The 19934-nt window shown below is 43.7% G+C and overlaps 1 protein-coding gene across 1 annotated transcript in view; it reads left to right on the forward strand.

The window, feature by feature from the left end:
• Positions 1 to 19912, forward strand: part of vps53 (VPS53 subunit of GARP complex) — a 24255-nt gene extending 4343 nt beyond the window's left edge. The window contains exons 5-22 of the mRNA XM_072692012.1: positions 3145 to 3231; positions 3568 to 3683; positions 4185 to 4304; positions 8036 to 8114; positions 8223 to 8366; positions 8479 to 8621; positions 9544 to 9685; positions 9835 to 9927; positions 10519 to 10613; positions 11372 to 11614; positions 12040 to 12187; positions 12272 to 12354; positions 12607 to 12685; positions 12836 to 12984; positions 13081 to 13150; positions 14160 to 14297; positions 17356 to 17460; positions 18633 to 19912. Coding sequence (XP_072548113.1) covers positions 3145 to 3231; positions 3568 to 3683; positions 4185 to 4304; positions 8036 to 8114; positions 8223 to 8366; positions 8479 to 8621; positions 9544 to 9685; positions 9835 to 9927; positions 10519 to 10613; positions 11372 to 11614; positions 12040 to 12187; positions 12272 to 12354; positions 12607 to 12685; positions 12836 to 12984; positions 13081 to 13150; positions 14160 to 14297; positions 17356 to 17460; positions 18633 to 18806 — 2208 coding nt within the window. The 3' untranslated portion in view covers positions 18807 to 19912. The remainder of the gene's footprint in view (positions 1 to 3144; positions 3232 to 3567; positions 3684 to 4184; positions 4305 to 8035; positions 8115 to 8222; positions 8367 to 8478; positions 8622 to 9543; positions 9686 to 9834; positions 9928 to 10518; positions 10614 to 11371; positions 11615 to 12039; positions 12188 to 12271; positions 12355 to 12606; positions 12686 to 12835; positions 12985 to 13080; positions 13151 to 14159; positions 14298 to 17355; positions 17461 to 18632) is intronic.
• The last annotated feature ends 22 nt before the right edge of the window (positions 19913 to 19934 follow it).

The following is a 19934-nucleotide window of genomic DNA, read 5'->3' on the forward strand; positions in this document are numbered from 1 at the left end:
ATTGCAGAATATCTGCTGAAGCGGAAAATTGTTGTACAGTACGCTGAAACGTATGCAACAATGAATAGAACAGAAAATCAACAGGATGCAGAGAACATTTGGTGCCAATTATCAGTGTACTGGGTCACTCTCATTGGTTTCCCTTTGTCTAGCCCTGCCATTACTGTAATGTATATTTTCTTTGATGCAGCTAAAATTCCATATAAAAATCTGCCGTATTGTGTTCCCAGATGGGGTAGGGGGTGGGGTTTCAGATGAGAGTTTTATGGCTGTCAGGGAGCCAGTTGGGATCAGGATGTCTCATGTAGTTTTTGGCATCTGGAGCTGCTTATTAGGAATGCTGAAAAGGGACCTCCCCAAGAATGTAGCATAAATATTTAATCTACACACAGGAAAGAATGTTTACTGCTCATGCCTTTTTCTATCGTTCTTTGCGTATTGGCAGTCCCTGCCTTTCTTTTTGGAATTGTTTCAGATAGTATCAACATGCTTGTGTTTTTTTTTTTTTTGTTTGTTTGTTTAGTTCTTTTTCTCCACATCAATGGTTCAAGATAGGGTCCAGCACAGAAATTCAGATCTGGAATTCAAGCTGCAAGTACTCTAACTCAGTACTCGGCACATGTTTCTGGCATTATTAGCTTTACAGAGAAATTAGAAGGTGTTTAGGAAATTATATAGCACTGATTGGCAGCTGTGCCAACTACACGTCTGTTGGTGGAGAAAAACCTTTAAGTAGAGCTTTGAATTAGGAGAGAAATAGAATTCTAATTCTGTAAGTAAAGTGATATTTTGTGTCCATATAGTCTCTAAGGAATGGCACTTTGTCAACATCTTATTCGATGTCGACCTGCAGTCTGTGGCCTGCTGCAGCTGTCTAAGCGGAGATATCCCCAAACTGCAAATGGAGTCCACATGTGTGGCAGCTGTACACCTCCTTGCCATCAGGCGAGGAGAGGGAGAGAGAGAGAGAGAGAGAGAGATAAGGAAAGGAGCGAGTCCTCCAGCATTCTGTCTCTAGCTCCTAACTCCGGAAATGAACCATTTGGAATGCCTAACCACTCCTCATACCACTATCTGCATATCTGCATTGCTAAATGCCATTGACTGCTTTACCAGCCATGTCTGCTACATGGCTCTGTCTCTCTCGCTCTTTCTCTGGGTTAGCACAGAAACACATTTTTTACATATTCAGAATACATTTATTTGAAAGAAATTGAATTGAAATACTAGTATTTTCAACAAACCAGAACTGCCACCAGTCTCATGGACTAAGAAATAATGGGATACATTATGGTAAATGTAGGGGACCCACTTAAAAACTGTGATCTTTATTAGGTTTTTCTGTTGCCACATGCCTTATAATGTAAATATGGTGAAACTGTATTGATTTTGGATATTATAGCCACTGTAACACCCTGAAAAGAGCTTGGTGACGATAAAATAACGTTGGTGACGTTAATTAACTGATCAGCACAGTGATTTATCGGTCTACTCATGCTTTAGTAGAGCTCAGTAACACTGAGATAAATAACTGATCAGCACAGTGATTTATCAGTCTACTCAGGTTAGAGTTCAGTAACACTGAGATAAATAACTGATCAGCACAGTGATTTATCAGTCTACTCAGGCTTTAGTAGAGCTCAGTAACACTGAGATAAATAACTGATCAGCACAGTGATTTATCAGTCTACTCAGGCTTTAGTAGAGCTCAGTAACACTGAGATAAATAACTGATCAGCACAGTGATTTATCAGTCTACTCAGGCTTTAGTAGAGCTCAGTAACACTGAGATAAATAACTGATCAGCACAGTAATTTATCAGTCTACTCAGGCTTTAGTAGAGCTCAGTAACACTGAGATAAATAACTGATCAGCACAGTGATTTATCAGTCTACTCAGGTTAGAGTTCAGTAACACTGAGATAAATAACTGATCAGCACAGTGATTTAACAGTACCAAACAGTACTTTGGTGTACTCCAAGGTGGTCCTGTGGGGTCCTGATCATTGAAGAACAGGGTGAAATACTTGTATTCCATCACAACACAACCCTTACTATGACCTGAACAGGTCAACTTAGACACTGTCTGATCAATTCAGAATTTGGGAAATCTGTGAAGAAACAACTGTTCTTTTAAAAATAATTGTACGTTTATGATATGTATGTGTGAGTGTCGGTGTGTGAGAGTGTTTGTGAGAGACAGAGCAAGGGAGCGTCCTCCTGTGTTTTGAAGAGGCTTGTAAAAGTGGTAAATTCCATGGGGCAGCTGGTGCCGGCTGTTAGCATTCCATCTGCCTGTGAAAGAGAGAGCTAGCCAACCTTCATGCACTAGGTCAGCTCAGCCCTGGCCCAGCAAAAAACACTGGCAGCCGCCACCGCCATAGCTTACTGTCCACCACCACAGCTGCTCAAACACTGTATGGCAATTACACATTATCAAAAGTCAGCAGGACTGTTTTTTCTCTGTAGGCCCTTGCATGGTAGCATGAAGTCTGGCACAGCCCATAACCTTCCAGTTAACTCTCTATCTCAGGGCTAGCACGGGCGCCATGGCGATGTGCTGGGGTCAGGTGGGGGAACATGTGGCAGGCCTGGGATGCCTCAGTGCAGCTGCTGCACACTTACCCTGCTGGAATGTGAGGGCAAACTGTGGGCGAGGGTTTTTTCATCAAGCAGTCCCATTTGGTTCTCATTTCTCTGCATGAATGATAGAGAGAGAGGAGAGAGAGAGAGGCGCTCACTAAAAATAATACCGAGCAAGGAGGAGGAGGGGGGAATACAAGCCAGAAACAACATCATCATCATCTTCATCTCTTTCTTCTCCAGCTCTTTTACTCATCTTGCATCTTCATATTCACTAGAAGTTTCTACTACTGGAATTACCAGACGGCTTTGATGTAGTTTTAAGATGTAGTTTAACTGTTTGATTTCATAAACACTAAATTTGTGCAAGAAATTTGGGAAGATCTTTGAGAAGATTGTGTAAAGGAACCATGTTTCTCCATAGCCAACTGTCCTAAAATTTTAAGACTGTTGTTAGAGTAGTTGGATGAGCTTTCAGTTCCCAGCAATTGTATGGACATTTTAGGGCAGGTCTGTGAGGGAGATCACGAATGCAGTGTCTAAACGTTTGCCTCTATTCCAGGCTCTGGAGGAGGCGCAGAAAGCCATCCAACAACTGTTTGGCAAAATCAAAGACATCAAGGACAAAGCAGAGAAATCAGAGCAAATGGTGAGTAAAAATAAGCCTTGCAGACAGGAACCTGGTCATTTAGGGCCTGAAAGTCAACCCAGTGTAAATAGGACTTTCACCCACTCCCCCCAAACACGTTCTCCAATGCTGGCTAGCTATGCGGGAGGAAATTGTGACATCCTGCGGTTTTTGTACACTGCATCCCTTTAAGCCCTGGGTAATGCACTAGCCATCTGCGTGTTACCAGTGCCGAGCAGGTCAGCGGAAGGGCAGGGTCTGGCTAGCTGGAGTTGTGGGACCGGAGAACAATAGGGAGTCTTTCAAAGTTGGATATGCTGGTGCAATCAGCTCTGAGATGTTTGTTCCCTTCCTCAGGTAAAAGAGATCACCCGGGACATCAAACAGCTGGACCATGCGAAGCGTCACCTGACAACCTCCATCACAACACTAAATCACCTGCACATGTTAGCCGGTGGTGTAGACTCCCTGGAGTAAGTGGCCTCACCTTTCACTGGCCCACACATCTGATAAAATGCTCTGAAAATGAAATCCAACGAAAAATCCCAGAATGTAGCCAATTAACGTAGATGGGTTTGTTAACATGGATAGGGTAATGTAGCTAACAAGTAATAGCAGTTTATAGCCCACCAATTAGCGTTATGCAAACTGCATGTCTAAGTCATTACACGCTTTCCTCAGACCATGGTAAGTCGTTACGTAATCGCAGATTTGTTTATGTGGTTTCTAGCATTGCATGTCATGCTGTTATCTACAAAAACATTGCATCTACAAAAAGTACATTGCCTAATTAAAAGCAGCCTGAATTTTGTCAGCACTTTTGTCCAAATTAGGTTTTTGGCCAAACTATCACTTGAACCGAGTCTGTTCTGAAGGTTTCACCTCATAAAGAACTGACAAATGACTGATAATGCTACCACTGGTACAGTGCATTACAGATATTTGATTGGTTAATTGATTGAGCTCTTTTTTAGAGCCATGACACGCAAGAGGCAGTACGGGGAGGTGGCCAACCTGCTCCAGGGGGTGGTCAACGTGCTGGAGCATTTCCAAAAATATATGGGCATCCCTCAGATACGCCAGCTCTCAGAGAGGTAAGCGGACACTCACCTTCCCTTCTCAATGCGCACACACACACGCACACACAAGTCTGACTTGAATCATAAATGTCCAGACGGCTCATTACATTGCTGCATGTGAAGTGAGCCGTGGCCTAACTGTATACTCGGGCTGTCTGCCTGTTGTCTGAATGAACTGAAAACGCAGACACTGTTTATATGACTAATTCTGGCTGTAATTCTCTAAATTGAATGGTGCTGAGGATAAGCGGATCCTGTTTATGTTTACTACAGATGCAACACAGGAAGGAAATCTGCTCTAAAGATCTTCTTCTTTGTTCAAGCTCTTTTTTCCAACCATGCTCTTTCAGCAGAGAGGGGCTCTTTGTCCTTGCGTGTCCCCAGCAGTGGAGCCCTTGTCCCTGCTGTCGCAGAAACTGGACTCATTGTGAGGACCAAGAGAGGCTCTCGGTTTCATTCCACGCGTCTCCATGACTCGCTCCTTCCCACTGCTTATTTATGTTGGATTCTCTGATAAAGCTGTTGGTTCATAAGCAAAGGGCAGAGGAGGGTGTGTTTGATGTGGAAAACTATTCCCCAGATTGTTCCAGTGCCTTAATGTTTATCTGGAAAGGTCTGTGACTTCAATTGCCTTTCCCTGCTCCAACAGTTAGCCTTTCCGTCTTCAGCTAAAAGCAGAATGCATGCCTGTGCACAGATATGACTCAGAGTTGAACCAAAGGCATGAGATGCTAAGAGTTGTTACTTGCTTTATTATGCAAATATAAACCAATTCAGTGTTTTGGTCATGCAGGGTGCAGTGAATCATCACTTTCTGACTCTGGTTTGACCTTCTTCTTCAGGTCTTAGGGTGTGGAAAAAACATTTGAGTGGGTGGAGAAGGTCTTGCAAACTTTGGAATTTGCAATGTAAACATATTAGCCCCCTTTGGGGGTTTGGATGTGATGGTTTTAGAGCACAATGAGGGCTTCCTTGTTTTTAACTTGACTTGCTGAGCTTGAATTGTTGTGAGAGAGGCGCACAGAAATGCAGCATCGGCCATATCTAATTGGCCTGTTGCGATGCTCAGTTTTAGCCCATGCCAAAAACGGGAGAAGTGAAATGTTTTGATTCTGAGGCGTGACCCACCCACCCTAGATAGAAATGTCTGGTTGGTTGAAAGGTGTGGCAAAGACGTTTGATCAGGGACAGCAGCTGAGAGTACAGCCATGGTTCAGACACTGCTGGGTCTTCAGAGCAGTTAAGAAAGACACAGTTAAGTAGACGTATGCCCAGTTTGAGTCTGGTGTCCATCTGGCAAGAACATGTGGCTCCCCGCTTTCTGTAGCTGCTCTTGTTTATCCTGGAAGGCACTTGTTGTTCCAGTGATGGGATCTGGCTACATCCAGCATCAATAGTGAATTTAGAAATGAAATTGGAATCCCATATCCACTGTGCTGTGATGCTCCCAAACCTCTTTAAACTCATCCTCAACTTGCCATGAACCTGCCCACTGCTGCGAGTGCTGAAATCTGACAAACACGGCGAATGCTAATACACTGATATGTAAATGGAGTCATAAAAAAGGTTCTGCCCCTGTGTGTTTTTCGATGTTTTTGCACATTATTCATATTTGTTCGCATAGCAGTGGTAAGTAACATCATTGTAAAAGAGACATCATTGAGCCCTTTGCCTGGTGTGCCATGTAAATAAGCACACATCAGCAGTACAAGGCGATTTATTGAACAAATATTATCCTTCGCTACATGATAGAAAATTTCAACACATTTTTTCACCATTACCACTACAGCACATAACAGTTCCATGACTATATTAGCCAAGGTATGGAAATACAAAGCAGTATTTGGCTAAATAAAAAATGGAGGCATGACATGGCAAGCTTCACCTTGCTGTTTGCATCAATATAAAGTTGTAATGTTTTGTAATCACTCACATTCTCAGACTATACTGAAATGTAGTTTGGGCCAAATCACCTCCTAATCATTAGGTATGAGAAAATATAGTTGAGTTATGTAGTAATAATAGCAATGTTGTTTAAGCCTATTTACCAGGTATTTTCAAAGGCTCTCTTCCCAGCTCAGGGGTGGAGAACTGAGGGCATGAGTCCAGCACAGTTTTGGGGATTTCCCTGCTCTAAACCTGGTAAACCTGGTAATTAGCTGATGGCCTAAATCGTGTGTGTTTAAGCAATAACATCACTAAACTGTGCAGTAATCCGGCCCCGCGAGACTGGGGTTCCACACCCCTGGCCTAACCAGTCAGTTACATTGACTAATTTGATCATGTTTGGGACAGTATTTCAGTGGGTCAGCAACTAAGTTGACCAGCGAGTCTGCTCAGGAGTGGTCATCCTGTGGCATAACATTGTCCCTGAAGAAACATAGAGACATATAGTCTAAGTTTATACCAATACTTAAACTTCAAGCACTGTAGCGTCTTCATCTAAAGTCCTACGCAATGTATTATGGACAGACTAATTAAGTGTGGAATGTGTTTGTTGGCACTTGACTGCTTAGTCAATTATGCTAGAGAAAGTGTTACAGCTTTCAGATGTTTTGCTGAAGCAGGATAAGGCTGATTTGCCATCATTGAAGGAACCATCATTTCTGCTTCTGCTATAAACACTTAAGAAAATGACCACCTATCAGAAAAAAGAAAAAACAGGATGGTATTTAGCAGCTAATAAATAGGTGCTTAATCCAAAACACATAAGAGGATCTGCAGGCCTAAAACCAGAACCTAAGACAGCCAGGAATGGTCCTAAAAACCCTGGATTAATCAGATTTGGTATTAAGTGTGCCACGATGGTGTAATGGTCTTAGCAACTACTGTAAGCATTCTGGTGTTAGCATTATGTAAAGATTTGTGTAACTTGTCATGTGGTGGAAAAGCCGGGCAGAAACTAAGACAGGGTGAAATGTAAGACAAGTAGTTACACATTAAGTTAAAGTAAATATAGAACATCTTATAGAAACATCAGTTATTCATTTTAAATGTAATATTTCTCAGGATTTACCTCAGACAGATTGTTTGATGTAATCCTTTTCTTTAGAATATTATTTGATTACTGAGCTGTGTGTAAGTCCCAGGATTCATGCTTGTATTATTTTAATTAATAGCAAGGTGACTATAATATAAAACCATTGGCTTGTCCTTACAGTTGTGCGGTGTAATTCACTTTTACACAGTTTGCGTAATTATTTATCACGCCTTGAGCTCGCCCCTCATGGACAGCTGTACACATGCATTTGTTTGCAAGCTGAGAGATACAGAACCGGTATCTGAAGTGAAAGAAGCATGTGGACTAAACATCAGGTACTGGAAAGTTTACATTCTCACATGTAAACTACCAGAGATGTGCAGGCTGCTTGTGTAAAAGTATCATGTATTGAAAACAAAAAAATGTTCCGCTCTCTCCTACTCACTCTTCCTGTTCTCGCAGATACCACTTTACTTAAGGACATGACTTGGCTGCGGTCTCAGGATATTCAGAAATGCAGATCATCACACTAGGAAAAATGTTCCACGTTGGTTTAGACACTCTTCTTCCTTCTGTGTTCCATTCAAGTTCACAGTAATCGAGAAGTTCCATAGCCTGGAGCAGGATCAGGCTGAGATTGACCTTTTCTGTTTGATCTTGCTCCATTAAGGATAATGAGGGGAAGGCTCATCTTGCCTAAAGGCTGATCCTGCGATCAGACCAGGGAGTTCTTCTGTTGAAACATCAATCTCTGTCGTCCCCACAGGGTGAAAGCAGCACAGAGTGAGCTAGGCACTCAGATTCTGGCTGACTTTGAGGAGGCTTTCCCTTCACAGGGGTCAAAGGTATTGTACTGTTCTGGCGAAAACAACAAAGAGTAAAAGATGGCACAGACAACACATAAAACACAAAGTAATTTAAGGCTCTGTATATCATGGTTGTGTTTTCAACAGAGGCCTGGAGGCCCCAGCATGGTGCTCAGAGATGCCTGTCTGGTGGCGAATGTCCTGGATCCTCGCATTAAGCAGGAAATAATCAAGAAGTTCATCAGGCAGCACCTCTCGGAGTACCTTGTGCTCTTTCAGGAGAATCAGGATGTGAGTATGGTTAAAAGTACATGTCACAATCGCCAAGTTTGACTCATGGTAAAGATATGGTAGGTCATTTCTTTCTTTCAGTCATTTCAGAGCTCTTGTGTCTTGAATCCAGGTGGCGTGGTTGGATAAGATCGACCGGCGATACGCGTGGATTAAACGTCAGCTAGTGGACTACGAAGAAAAGTATGGGCGCATGTTTCCTGAAGAGTGGTGCATGACTGAGCGCATTGCGGTGGAGTTCTGCCATATCACAAGGTACCAGCACAGTGACTCTTCAACATCCTGTATTACTAAACCGTGATGTGGCACACCTGTCACCCTGAGAGGAAGATGGGGTCGGAGATAGCATCAGACATGGTTTCATTTTCTTACACATTCTACTGTTTTAAAGCAGCATACCCCCCTAAAACATAAATTACAACTTTTTCTCAGGCCTTGTTTTTACATCTCTGTCCACCCCAATAGGCTTTTCAGTCCTCTGTCAGCTTTGTCTGCTGCTGCGTTTCTCTCTCTTCTCCTGTTGCAGTGCGAAAAGGCAACTAATGGAATCAAACATGAGGCATGGAGCAAGGCTCGGGGGCTGATGTTATTGTTTCACCGCCGTTTCTCGATGCATGGGTGCTTGGCGGTGGCCTTTTGTCACTTATTAGTGCTCTAGGCACGTCACTGGCCTTTCACTCCTCCCTGACCCTTGGGGGCTTTCCACTGGTTTCCTCTGCCTCTCATGTGTCTCTTGGCCCTGCTGTGAGCTTTTGGGTGGACTCGCACATTTAAAAGCAGTGGAATATACTAAATTGTTGCAAACTCGCATAAAGAATGAGAAAGATGGCAAATCGTATCTGTTTATTAGTACTAAAATAAGTAGGCAAGGAATTACCAGAGCTTCAGTGGATAAAAGTCTTTGTTGTACTCGTGCTGTAGTCTGTGAATCTTTTATGAACAAGTGCTTTGGCAATTCCTATACAGCTTGGCCTTCTTTTTGAGGCACAGAAAACAGACAAAAATAATGCTGACCTGAGAATGTTTGTGTTTTTTGATGGCAGTCGTGGTCTGCCAGTTTAACAGCATGCATGTGTTGGCCTATTAAATCACTGACCCGAAGCCTGACTCCTGCCTAGCATGTGAGGTCTTGCTGACCACGGTGTGTGTACGTGTGTGTGTTTTGTGTTCTCATCAGGACAGAGCTGGCGAAGTTGATGAGAGCCCGTGCCAGGGAGATTGAGGTCAAGCTCCTGCTCTTTGCTATTCAGAGGACCACCAATTTCGAGGGGCTGCTGGCGAAGCGTTTCTCAGGCAGCACCTTGAGCGACGGCCCTGGGGTAAGGCCAGCATGGGCTGTTCCTGGCTCAGGTTCCTTCCCAGGTCACAGTGCCATGTGCCTGCATACAAATGGACTTTTCTAGAGCGTGAAACTGATGGGAATGAGGTTGGGAGGTTCTGACTGGTGTGTCTGATCCTTTGTCTGCAGAAGAAACCCGAGACGCCTTTGGAGCCCACTAACCCTTTTCTAGAGGATGAATCGGAGGACAACGTTTCCGAGAAGGATGTAGATTTGGACAGGGTAACATCATTCCTCCTCATCCTTATTGATTTGTTGTGTGTCCTTTCAGCTCTATTCAGGTCTGTATGAAGACTGTCAGGCTGCATTAAAGTGGTTATGCAATGGTTGTTAAAACATTCATTGGGTTAAGGAATGTATAGAAAAATACCGCAACAGCCCATTGCCCCATATGTTGTTCACATTCACCCCACCTGATGACAGATAGTTAATGTTGTTTTTCTTACCATTGCGTTCACACATCTTTACACAGTGCTGTTTTATTACACAACAAATTTGAGGGACGAATGGTGAGCAGTTCAGTCATCTTTTATGCCGATTATTCTTGCTTCTTTACATTTTCCACAATGCATGAGCTCTGGTTCATATGGCCATACCAAATTATTAGGTAAATAAACATAATGTGGGTCTTTAAGTGTGACTTTGTAGTTCCAGGTTTTAAAATTTCCTGTTTTCAAAACTTTCAGAAATGTTGCAAATGTGTTTTTAACAGTGAAATTTCCTTCCACTTTTTTTCTATCTTATCTAATCTGTTAAGCTCAGAGAAGAACCTCTTAAGAAACTCCTAGTTGACTAATGTTTTCCTGTTTTCAGCCAAAGAAGCCCAAGGCCCCAGAGAATCCGTTCCATGGCATTATTTCCAAATGCTTTGAACCTCATCTCTACGTCTACATCGAATCACAGGACAAGTGAGTGGAATTTGCAGGGAATTATACAAGTACAACAGAGTGTCCCAAAACACTCACACCACAGTGGGGATTTTGTGTGCCTGTGTAATGTACTGCTACTAGAAGTTTAAAGCAAGAGCTTTGCTTTCACATGACAAACTAATCACATGGTTTGTGTGTGTGTGTCCCCTTCAATACTTCCTCGCCAGTCAGTCCTCCGTCTCCGTCTCCATCTCTTCCTTTCTATCTCTCCACTGAAGCAGAAATGTTTCCCATTAGCTGCGTTAACCACAGCCGCTGCAGACGGCTTGAAAAGTGCTACAGCAGCAGATCTCCTTCTCTGCTTTTCTTTCTTTCTCTCTCTCTCTCTCTCTCTCTCTTGCCCTCCCTCCCATTCTCTGTCTGCTTTCTTCTCTGTTTTTTTTGCTGTCTTTCTTACCCACAGGAGGACTTCCAAATCTGGGGCTCAGAAGAGGGGGACTCCTCTGGTCTTGCAATGGTCCATTGGCTAAAGTAGACTGACCTTTTTCTGACAATGGCCTCCTTTATTTCCAGTTCAGACTGACCTGTCTGGCATGGAAATGCCCACATTCTTCACTTGGGCGTTTGGTATCTGGTTTCTGACTTCTGAAGGGGATGACCCTCCGCAGTGGCACATACAATGCGCTCCCTGTCCCAAATAGTTCTCACACCTCTGTGCATTGCTGATCACATTCCTATTGGTGGTGCAGTTCTGTGTGGCCGTGACTAACAAAATGGCCTTTGTGCTACTGTTGCAGGAATCTAGGGGAGCTGATTGACCGCTTTGTGGCCGATTTCCGAGCTCAGGGTCCCCCCAAGTCAGGCACGGAAGAAGGGGGTGCCGTTCTACCCAGCTGCGCCGATCTCTTCGTGTACTATAAGAAGTGTATGGTGCAGTGCTCGCAGCTGAGTACAGGCGAACCAATGATAGCCCTCACCACTATCTTCCAGAAGTACCTGCGCGAGTACGCTTGGAAGATCCTCTCTGGAAACCTGCCCAAGTAAGTGAAGCATCCCACTGCAGTGCACTGAGCCCACCCACCCCCATCTGGTTTAACTTTTAAGGGGCTTTTCTCTCGTCTCCCTGCCACCATGCCTGGCTTTTGATCTTCGAAATCAGTGGAGCAGTGGAGCTGTTTATGCTGTTGTTATTGCCCAGCAAGCAAAACCATTTCTGTGTGGCCCCTTTTTTAAAAAGTTCCTCTGTGTTGTTCAACTGAAGAAGAATAAGCACCACCCGCCATCCTGGGTGGCTTACCCTCTATTGTCTTTGGGAGATCAAACTAAAGAAAGCCTTTCTTTTGGAGAAGCTGTTGTGGTTTCTTTGGTTTCTCCAACATTTGAACAACTGGAGGAGTTTCAAGGGACTGCTGGGTGTAGGGAGCGCTCTGGTCAGTATGTGTGAGTGTGTGTTTCTGTGTTGCAGAACAAGCAGTAACAGCGGAGGTCTGACCATCAGCAGTCTGTTGAAGGAAAAAGAAGGTTCGGAGGTGGCCAAGTTCACCACAGAGGAGCTCTGTCTCATTTGCAGTATCCTCAGCACAGCCGAATATTGCCTTGCTACCACACAGCAGGTCATTACACATACAGACACGTATAGACATAGACATGTGTGGATTTTCTAAGTGGTCTAAGCGCCCTGTTCCTTTCATTCATAGCTTGAGGAGAAACTAAAGGAGAAAGTGGACAAATCACTCATAGAAAGGATCAACTTAACAGGAGAGATGGACACCTTTAGCACGTAACCATCAACCTCATATACACTCCAGTGATCTTATATAGATTGGGCTAAACACGAATCCATTTGTTGTCAGTTGATCATTCTAGGCTACCACATATAGAACACTATGTTTGCGCATATATATATATATATATATATATATATATATATATATATATATATGTATGTGTGTGTATATGTGTATATATATATGTATATATGTGTGTTTTTCTCTCCACCTTTTAACTCTATAACTATGCTTTTGCATGGCAGTGTGATCTCAAACAGCATCCAGCTCTTGGTTCAGGATCTAGACGCTGCATGTGACCCAGCCCTTACAGCCATGAGCAAGGTGAGATAAACGTGACTTACAAAATCCTCAAATATGCGCAAACATGTGAGAATGTAGCTTAACTTTAATCTCTACGGGAGCCGATTTATATGCCGGCTGTTTTCAGAGAAATTGCTAAGATTGTGCATGTGTGTGTTTGTGTCTTTACAGATGCCATGGCAGAGTGTAGAGCATGTGGGTGATCAGAGCCCCTACGTCACATCTGTCATCATGCACATCAAACAGAACGTACCTATCATCAGAGACAACCTCGCCGCCACCCGCAAATACTTCACCCAGTTCTGCATCAAGTTCACCAAGTTCGTACTGGAGCCCCTATCAAACTAATTGGTTTGCTCAGATAAGCAGCATGTTTCGCATCTGACCAACCTGCTAATTTCTCTTCTCTTTTACAGCTCCTTCATTCCAAAGTTTATCAACCACTTGTTCAGATGTAAACCCATCAGCATGGTTGGAGCTGAGCAGGTAAGCACAATGCCACAGTGAGGCAAAGCTCCAGGAGTAGCTATGGTGTGTTTCAGCTCTCTAATTTACATTATTGCTTACGTGTTCTTCTTACATATGTTTGCTGTCACACAAAAACCTTGCATCTCCTAATTGTCAACTTTACAAAATAAGGAAAAATCCTAAACTCTCAGTAGGTGTCATTGTAAAACTATTTAATTCCAAGTAATTTTGGAGCATTTCTATTGGCCCATTTATCATGAATATCATGAACAACTGCCAGATTCACAAAACAACAATAACTGAGATTGGTAACTGAGAAGGTAATTCCGCATTTTAATAAGTAGCTACTGCACTCTACCAAAGTTAATGTACATGTAATGTACAAGCCTGAAAAGGAGCAGTGCCATAGAATAACTGAAGAACTGCTGGTGGATCTGCTATGGTATAGAGGGTATGCATGTGACGTCACAGGTGGCGGGAGTTACCGCGGCCATGCCCGCTGACTGTCAGTGTTAGCACTCAGTGTGAATGCCGCTAAAACACATGCGATTGCGATTGTCTTGTGATGTTTGCCTGAAAACAGTCGAAAACATGAAAACTATTCACTTGGCTCTGTGCTCTTAGATATAAGGCTTTAGCCTCTAAACAAGTTTGATTTGAGCCTGATTTAGCTGAACGTTCCTGTCTACACATCGATGTCCATGGACATTCACTGGTTCTTTGGTAATTTGGATGAATCACTGTCGAGTCCAACTGCCTTTCAGTTGAGAAGATAATCGCTTGTTTCATTCCTGGTTTGGACGTTTTCCCTAATAAACGCAGCCGAATGTTGCAGAATTTTTTTGATGCTCAGTCCAACTCTGGGGGGCGTGTTCCAGCGGGAATCTGACGTCAGGGCATATCCTCTATAGCCCCACGCCACCATTTTTGGCACTGTTATTATAAATTATAAAATTGAGTTTGAGTAGTTGGTACAGACTACTTTTTGAACTGTCTTTTGAACTCCCTCTTTGTCTGTGAATGTCAGCTTCTACTAGACACACACTCTCTGAAGACTGTTCTGCTAGACCTCCCTTCAATCGGCTCTCAGGTGCTTCGCAAAGCTCCAGCGAGCTACACTAAAATAGTGGTCAAAGGGATGACTCGAGCGGAGATGATTCTAAAGGTGGGTATCTTTGTCTTTCCATCAATCCATGCACCCACCTATGACCAAAAGACTCATCATATGAAACAGACTTAATTTTTTCCAAGAATTCCCTTTTAACAAGCTTGCCCTGCAGGCTGCCTGTTTGACCCCATGCAGGAAAGTATTTTATTATGAGTAGCTCATAAAGGCCCTCGCGGCTCTGTGCTGGTTAGGAGCCCCTAACTGAGCTATGCCCCTGTGTTTTAATGAGCTTTCTCCTAAAGGCAGGAAGTGCCCGCACCCAGCAGGGCTCTGCTCAGAGGGGAGCAGCTGCTCGCACAATTCTTCACATTAGAGTCTTAACACTTGCATGCTTGCACGCTCTCACACTTGGAGAAGTTGAAACACAGCGTGGTCCAGGTTTGGTTAACATGCAAGTTTTCAAAGGCCTTTAGAAGTTGATTTTGGAGTGTTATGGTCACAAAACCCACTCCACTACTGCCAGCCAAGCCAGTTATCTACAATCTTGCTCTCCTGAGTATATAGTTATAGTTATCTCTATAAATAATGTTATTTTTTCGTCACCTACATTATATGGACAAAAGTATTGGGACACACCTCTTCAGTCATTGAGTTCAGGTGTTTCATTCAGTCCACAGTGCTACAGGCGTATACAGTCAAGCACCTTGCCAACCACGCAGTCTTTACAAATATTTGTGAAAGAATGGGTGGTTCTGAAGAACTTACTGAATTTGTGTGGTGCTGTAATAGGATGTCACCATTGCAACATGTCAGTTAGTGACATTTCTCCCTTCCCCCTAGATATTCCACCATCAGCTATGACTGGTATTATTGAAAAGTACAAGCATTTAGGAAACACAGCAACTTAGTCATGAAGTGACAGACCACGTAAAGTTACAGTTACAGAGCGGGATCGCAAGTAGCAGGATTCAGTGTTGCTGGGTAGAAGCATGAGATACCTCCTTGCACCTTTGTTTCTTCATGGCCCTTCACTTTAGCCTCAACCCTTATGATCTCTGGCCAGCTGCTAAGCTCCCTAGGGCCATCTCTTTCATTTTTAAACTTGGGCCAGCTCTAATCATTCAAGATTGTGCCGGAAAAGTGTTTGCCCTATTTCCCTCATATTGTCTTGTCAATATCAGCATCTTGTGATGGTCATTAAGATGTCTTAATTTAAAGCAAATATTGGACGGGAAGTGTTTTCTTAATTCATTCAGAGAAAGATTTGTTTTCCAGTTCATTTTGTTCATTTTCTGTTAAGCTGCTTTTCTTTGTCCCTCAGATAATAAAAGACATTTGATTAAGATCTGTGTTTCAACATGGTTCAAGAGTGTTATCACTGTGAATAAGCCTGTATTGATCCACGCTGACTGTGTTCAGCAGCTGAGCCTGTCGGCACATTGTCCGAGCGCTGATGAGCAGGGGTGAAGTCTCGGCCCCTCGGCCACAGCCAGTATGCTTTGAATGTGTTTACATGCATTCCCCTTGCTCATGGCTGCTTTGCAGGGTTGCGTAAGCCTGGCCTTGAGCTCAATGAATTCATACAGTCAGCCCTTAGATCTGGTTAGCATTTAATGATTGACTTTGCACTGCCCCAGGTGCCTCCCAGGTAACTGCTTCCATCTTTTCCACCACTTTGATTTTGAGGGCCTTAAAGAAGAGAACCAGGCGTATGTTAAACCATTGCTTTGCCTCTGCTGTCATAGTATGTTTTAGCCCGTAGCCATGATTCCTTCAAAAGCCCAGCGAACACGTTGTAGTTGATGTTTCTTAATTGTGCTTAGCGGGCCGATATTACGGCCGTTTCCTGCCTTCATTTCAGAATCGGTGTCGGGGTGCCTTCAGCGCATCAATGAGTTACTTATGTGAAGCACTGTTACTTCCGTGACACGTTTACTGATTTAAGAGTGAAATGTGACCTCCATTGCGGTCGGAGGCTTACAGTTTGGCTGTCCACATGATGCTCATTACAGCGCTAACGTGGAGAATAATCTGTTAAAGATGTCCTTACTTGTATTTGCTGGGAATGGGCTTGCTCCTGACTTTAGAGAGAGAGAGAGAGAGAGAGAGAGAGAGACGTGAAGCTAAAAGAGGTAGAGCAGGCCAAGCATGCAGGCTGTGAGACGTGGCTGTTTTCCACAGCCTCTTTCTCTCCCTCCTGTTGTGGCCCTTTCTGGAAACTAAATGGAAAGGCAGTACTGATGCCTCTTCACTCTGTCTGTCTTGCCCTCTCTCCCTCTCTCTCTCTCTCTCTCTCTCTCTCTCTCTCTCTCTCTCTCTGCTCTCTGCTCTCTGCTCTCTCTGCTCTCTGCTCTCTCAATTTCTTTCCTGTCTGTTTTTCTCTCTGTCTCTTTTTCTCTCGCTCTTTCTGTCCCTCCTTTACAACATGCTAACTACAGCAAGGCCCCCTCAAGGCTTTTCATTGGCCTTTCTCCAGACAGTCGCTAAGTAAATCATGCCGTTGAAGGGAGGGATTGTCATTAAAATTCCAGACAATCCACAGTTACATGTCACTTTTACATCTTTTACCCATGCATATCATGGAGTGCTGTCCCTCGAGGTAGGGACAGGAGTAGTATTGGGGGTTGGGAAAAGGAGAAATGCTGGGGGTGCTGTTCCATACCCCCACCCCCTTTTTTTTTCTTTTTTAGCAGTGTCTGTCAGCCATGTGTTCCCCTACTCTGCTAGAAATATGAATAGTCACAAGCTATCCAACTTTTCCTTTTTTCTCCCAACGCAGAGGGAAGGGGGGAAAAAAATGATCCGCTGAATGGGCCCATGCCGCATTTAACCTCTTAAACTGCTGATTTGCCCAGACTCTCTCATTATAGCGAAAATAATTACCGGTGAGGCTAATTCAGTTTCGTTCAAGCATGGAGTAATTGCTCTGTTAAAACCGGGGCCTAAATATAGGCCTTTAGTGTTGCTCTTTGTTTGCAATTTTAGCCATTTGGTGACTGTCTAAGGCTCTCCTGCTCACTAAAGTAGACTCATGTGGGAGTGTTGAGCTTTTGGGACAGGGCTAAGATCTGTGCGGCAGCACTGGTTGCTTGACCTACTTCTCTCTTACCCTTAGGTTGTAATGGCCCCACATGAGCCACCAGTGGTGTTCGTGGATAACTACATCAAGCTTCTTGCTGATGGCAACCCAGAGACGTTCCAGAAGATTCTAGACATGAAGGTAAGCCCCTGTAGAACACACAACACAAAAGGGGAGATCTCAAGTTTGATCCCTGGCGATGCCGCCGCTGTCTTTAGCTGGGAGTCTCTTGGTGGGTTGGGTAGGTAGGAAGGCCCTTCCTCTCTCCGGTCACCTAGCACAGTACTATTCAACACAAGCATCCTTTGCTGACCTAACCAAATTGGCAGATGCTCGGCAAGCATGTTGAGCTGTCCAATTACGTTGTGTTAACAGGTGTTTTAAAAGATGTGGTGGACACTGGACAGTGGGGACTGCACACGCCAGTCTTCACCCTCCCAACTTGGTAGTGTCATGTTGGATTGGGAGCGATACACTGTATGGACAAAAGTATTGGGACACCCACTCATTCATTGTTTCTTCAGTAATCAAGGGTATTGAAAAAGAGTTGATCTTGCTTTTATTGGAGTAACTGTCTCTGCTGTGAGGATTTTATTGCATTCAGCAACAAGAACGTTAGTGAGGTTAAGATGTTTGGATAATCACCTCTCCAGCTCATTCCAAAAGTGTTGAATGGAGCACCATCATTCCGGAGGACACAGTTCCACTATTCCACAGCTCAGTGCTGGGAGGGCTTTAAAGCCTTCTGTCACATGCCTGGCATTAGGCACAGTGCCAATAGGTTAATATTTGTCTTCTCCAGAGAGTCAGGGACTAGACAAGCGTTCTGTTTGCATTTGCATATCTGTGTCAGCGGTGGGTACCACTTAAAGTAGCTGAATGCATTCATTGAAAGGGGTGTCCACAGACATTTGGACATATAGTGTAGCTTGTGGGTGAAGTTGGACATGGAACTCAATTGAAGGAAAAATCTTTTCTATGCATAGATAAACACATCATGTGTCTGTGGTAAATGACCACAGGAAACAGAAGCAGAAGATTGATATTAAGTTGGTTTAAAGACTGTATTAATCATTTGCTAACAGGTTAGGTACTCCTAAAAAAAAAACAGCTTGAGGGAGCTTCTCCATGGAGAGTTGCTTTACTGAATTGATTGACCCCTTAGTCAGGGTCTGAGGAGCTGCCTGACAGAAACAGCCCACACAGTCAGTCGTCTTTTTGTTCAGGTGGGGTCTGTATTAGTTTTGTAGTGTCTCACATTTCAGTCTTTTCTGTGTGTGTGTGTCTGTGTCTGTGTTGCTGAACATCTTTAGGGACTGAAGCGCAGCGAGCAGAACAGTATGCTGGAGCTCTTCAGGCAGAGGTTACCCACTCCCCCCTCCGGGCCAGACGGAGGACCCTCTCTTTCTTTCAGTGCTCCCACCCCTGAGCAGGAGTCCTCACGCATCCGCAAACTGGAGAAGCTCATCAAAAAAAGAATCCAGTGATCTCAGTGTGGACTGCTTCACAACTCTTAATGCATTTAGAGTTCAAAGTGGTGTTATATACCCATATGTAAAATCTGGTAAACGAGAACATGCCTGCCCTAATACAAATCGGTTGTCTCATATCAGTAAGTCCTCCTTCCATGCATTAATGTAAACCTCATGACTTGAAAGCTGTTAGATAGTGCTGAAATTTCCACCACTGTAAAGCATCGCTGGCCTGAATGAGTCATTTGCCCCTTTTTATTTGAAGCTTTCTTCTTCAGAACACTAATGCCCAAGCTTCTCATAGTGGCCGTAGTGTCATTTACGCTGCACATTTCCCTGAAATATGTTTGCACTTAGAGCAAAATGGATGGCAGAATGATCTGGAGAAGTTGCCCACTGCTGCTTTGGCCCAGATTCCTCCTGCTTGCAGAGTCTGAACATGAAATTGATTTAAGGGCAGCCTTTTCTTTGAATGCCCCCCCTCCCCCCTCATCATTACAGTAAATAGTCGCTGGAGCTCCAGGACCAGTGTATTGGGGACAAAGTGAGTAAGTGGTTTGTGAAACTTGGTCTTTGGGTTCAATAGCAGTGGAGCTCCAGAGAGGACCCTCAGATGTCCTAAGTCTCCAAAGCAGACACAAACCAGTTGCCTTGTTTGTTTTTGTATGTAGTTAATCCACATTTAAATCCACGCTCTGAGACCTTTGTCTTAGTGTGAACAGGTGTTGAGTACACTGTATTTTCTGGATCGTCTTAAAGCGTGCTGTCAGGACCTCTTGGAGATGAGCTCCTGAGGCATAGATGATGATATCAGTTTTCATGTTTGTCTGAGCAAGAGAAGAGCCTCACTTGCTGTGTGTCTTCACTGTCTATACTTGCTTTGCTGTTGATGCATAAATGTTTGAGACGTGTGAGACCCAGGCTTTGGTCCATCTTTGGTCCATCTCTCGGACGTCCTGCTTGTTATATCAATAATGATTCAGTTTGATGTGAGTGTGTGTGTATATACATTCCTGCCTACTGTTAATAGAAATGCAACTTTTATACTATAAATCACTCCTAATATAATGCTATGATTCTGTCAATAAAACTTGCAGCATTGGAAGAAAATAAGCCAGAAATCTGTCTTTCAGTGAGTGTTTA

Source organism: Salminus brasiliensis, chromosome 11, assembly GCF_030463535.1.
Source record: "Salminus brasiliensis chromosome 11, fSalBra1.hap2, whole genome shotgun sequence".
Classification (NCBI taxonomy): Eukaryota; Metazoa; Chordata; class Actinopteri; order Characiformes; family Bryconidae; genus Salminus; species Salminus brasiliensis.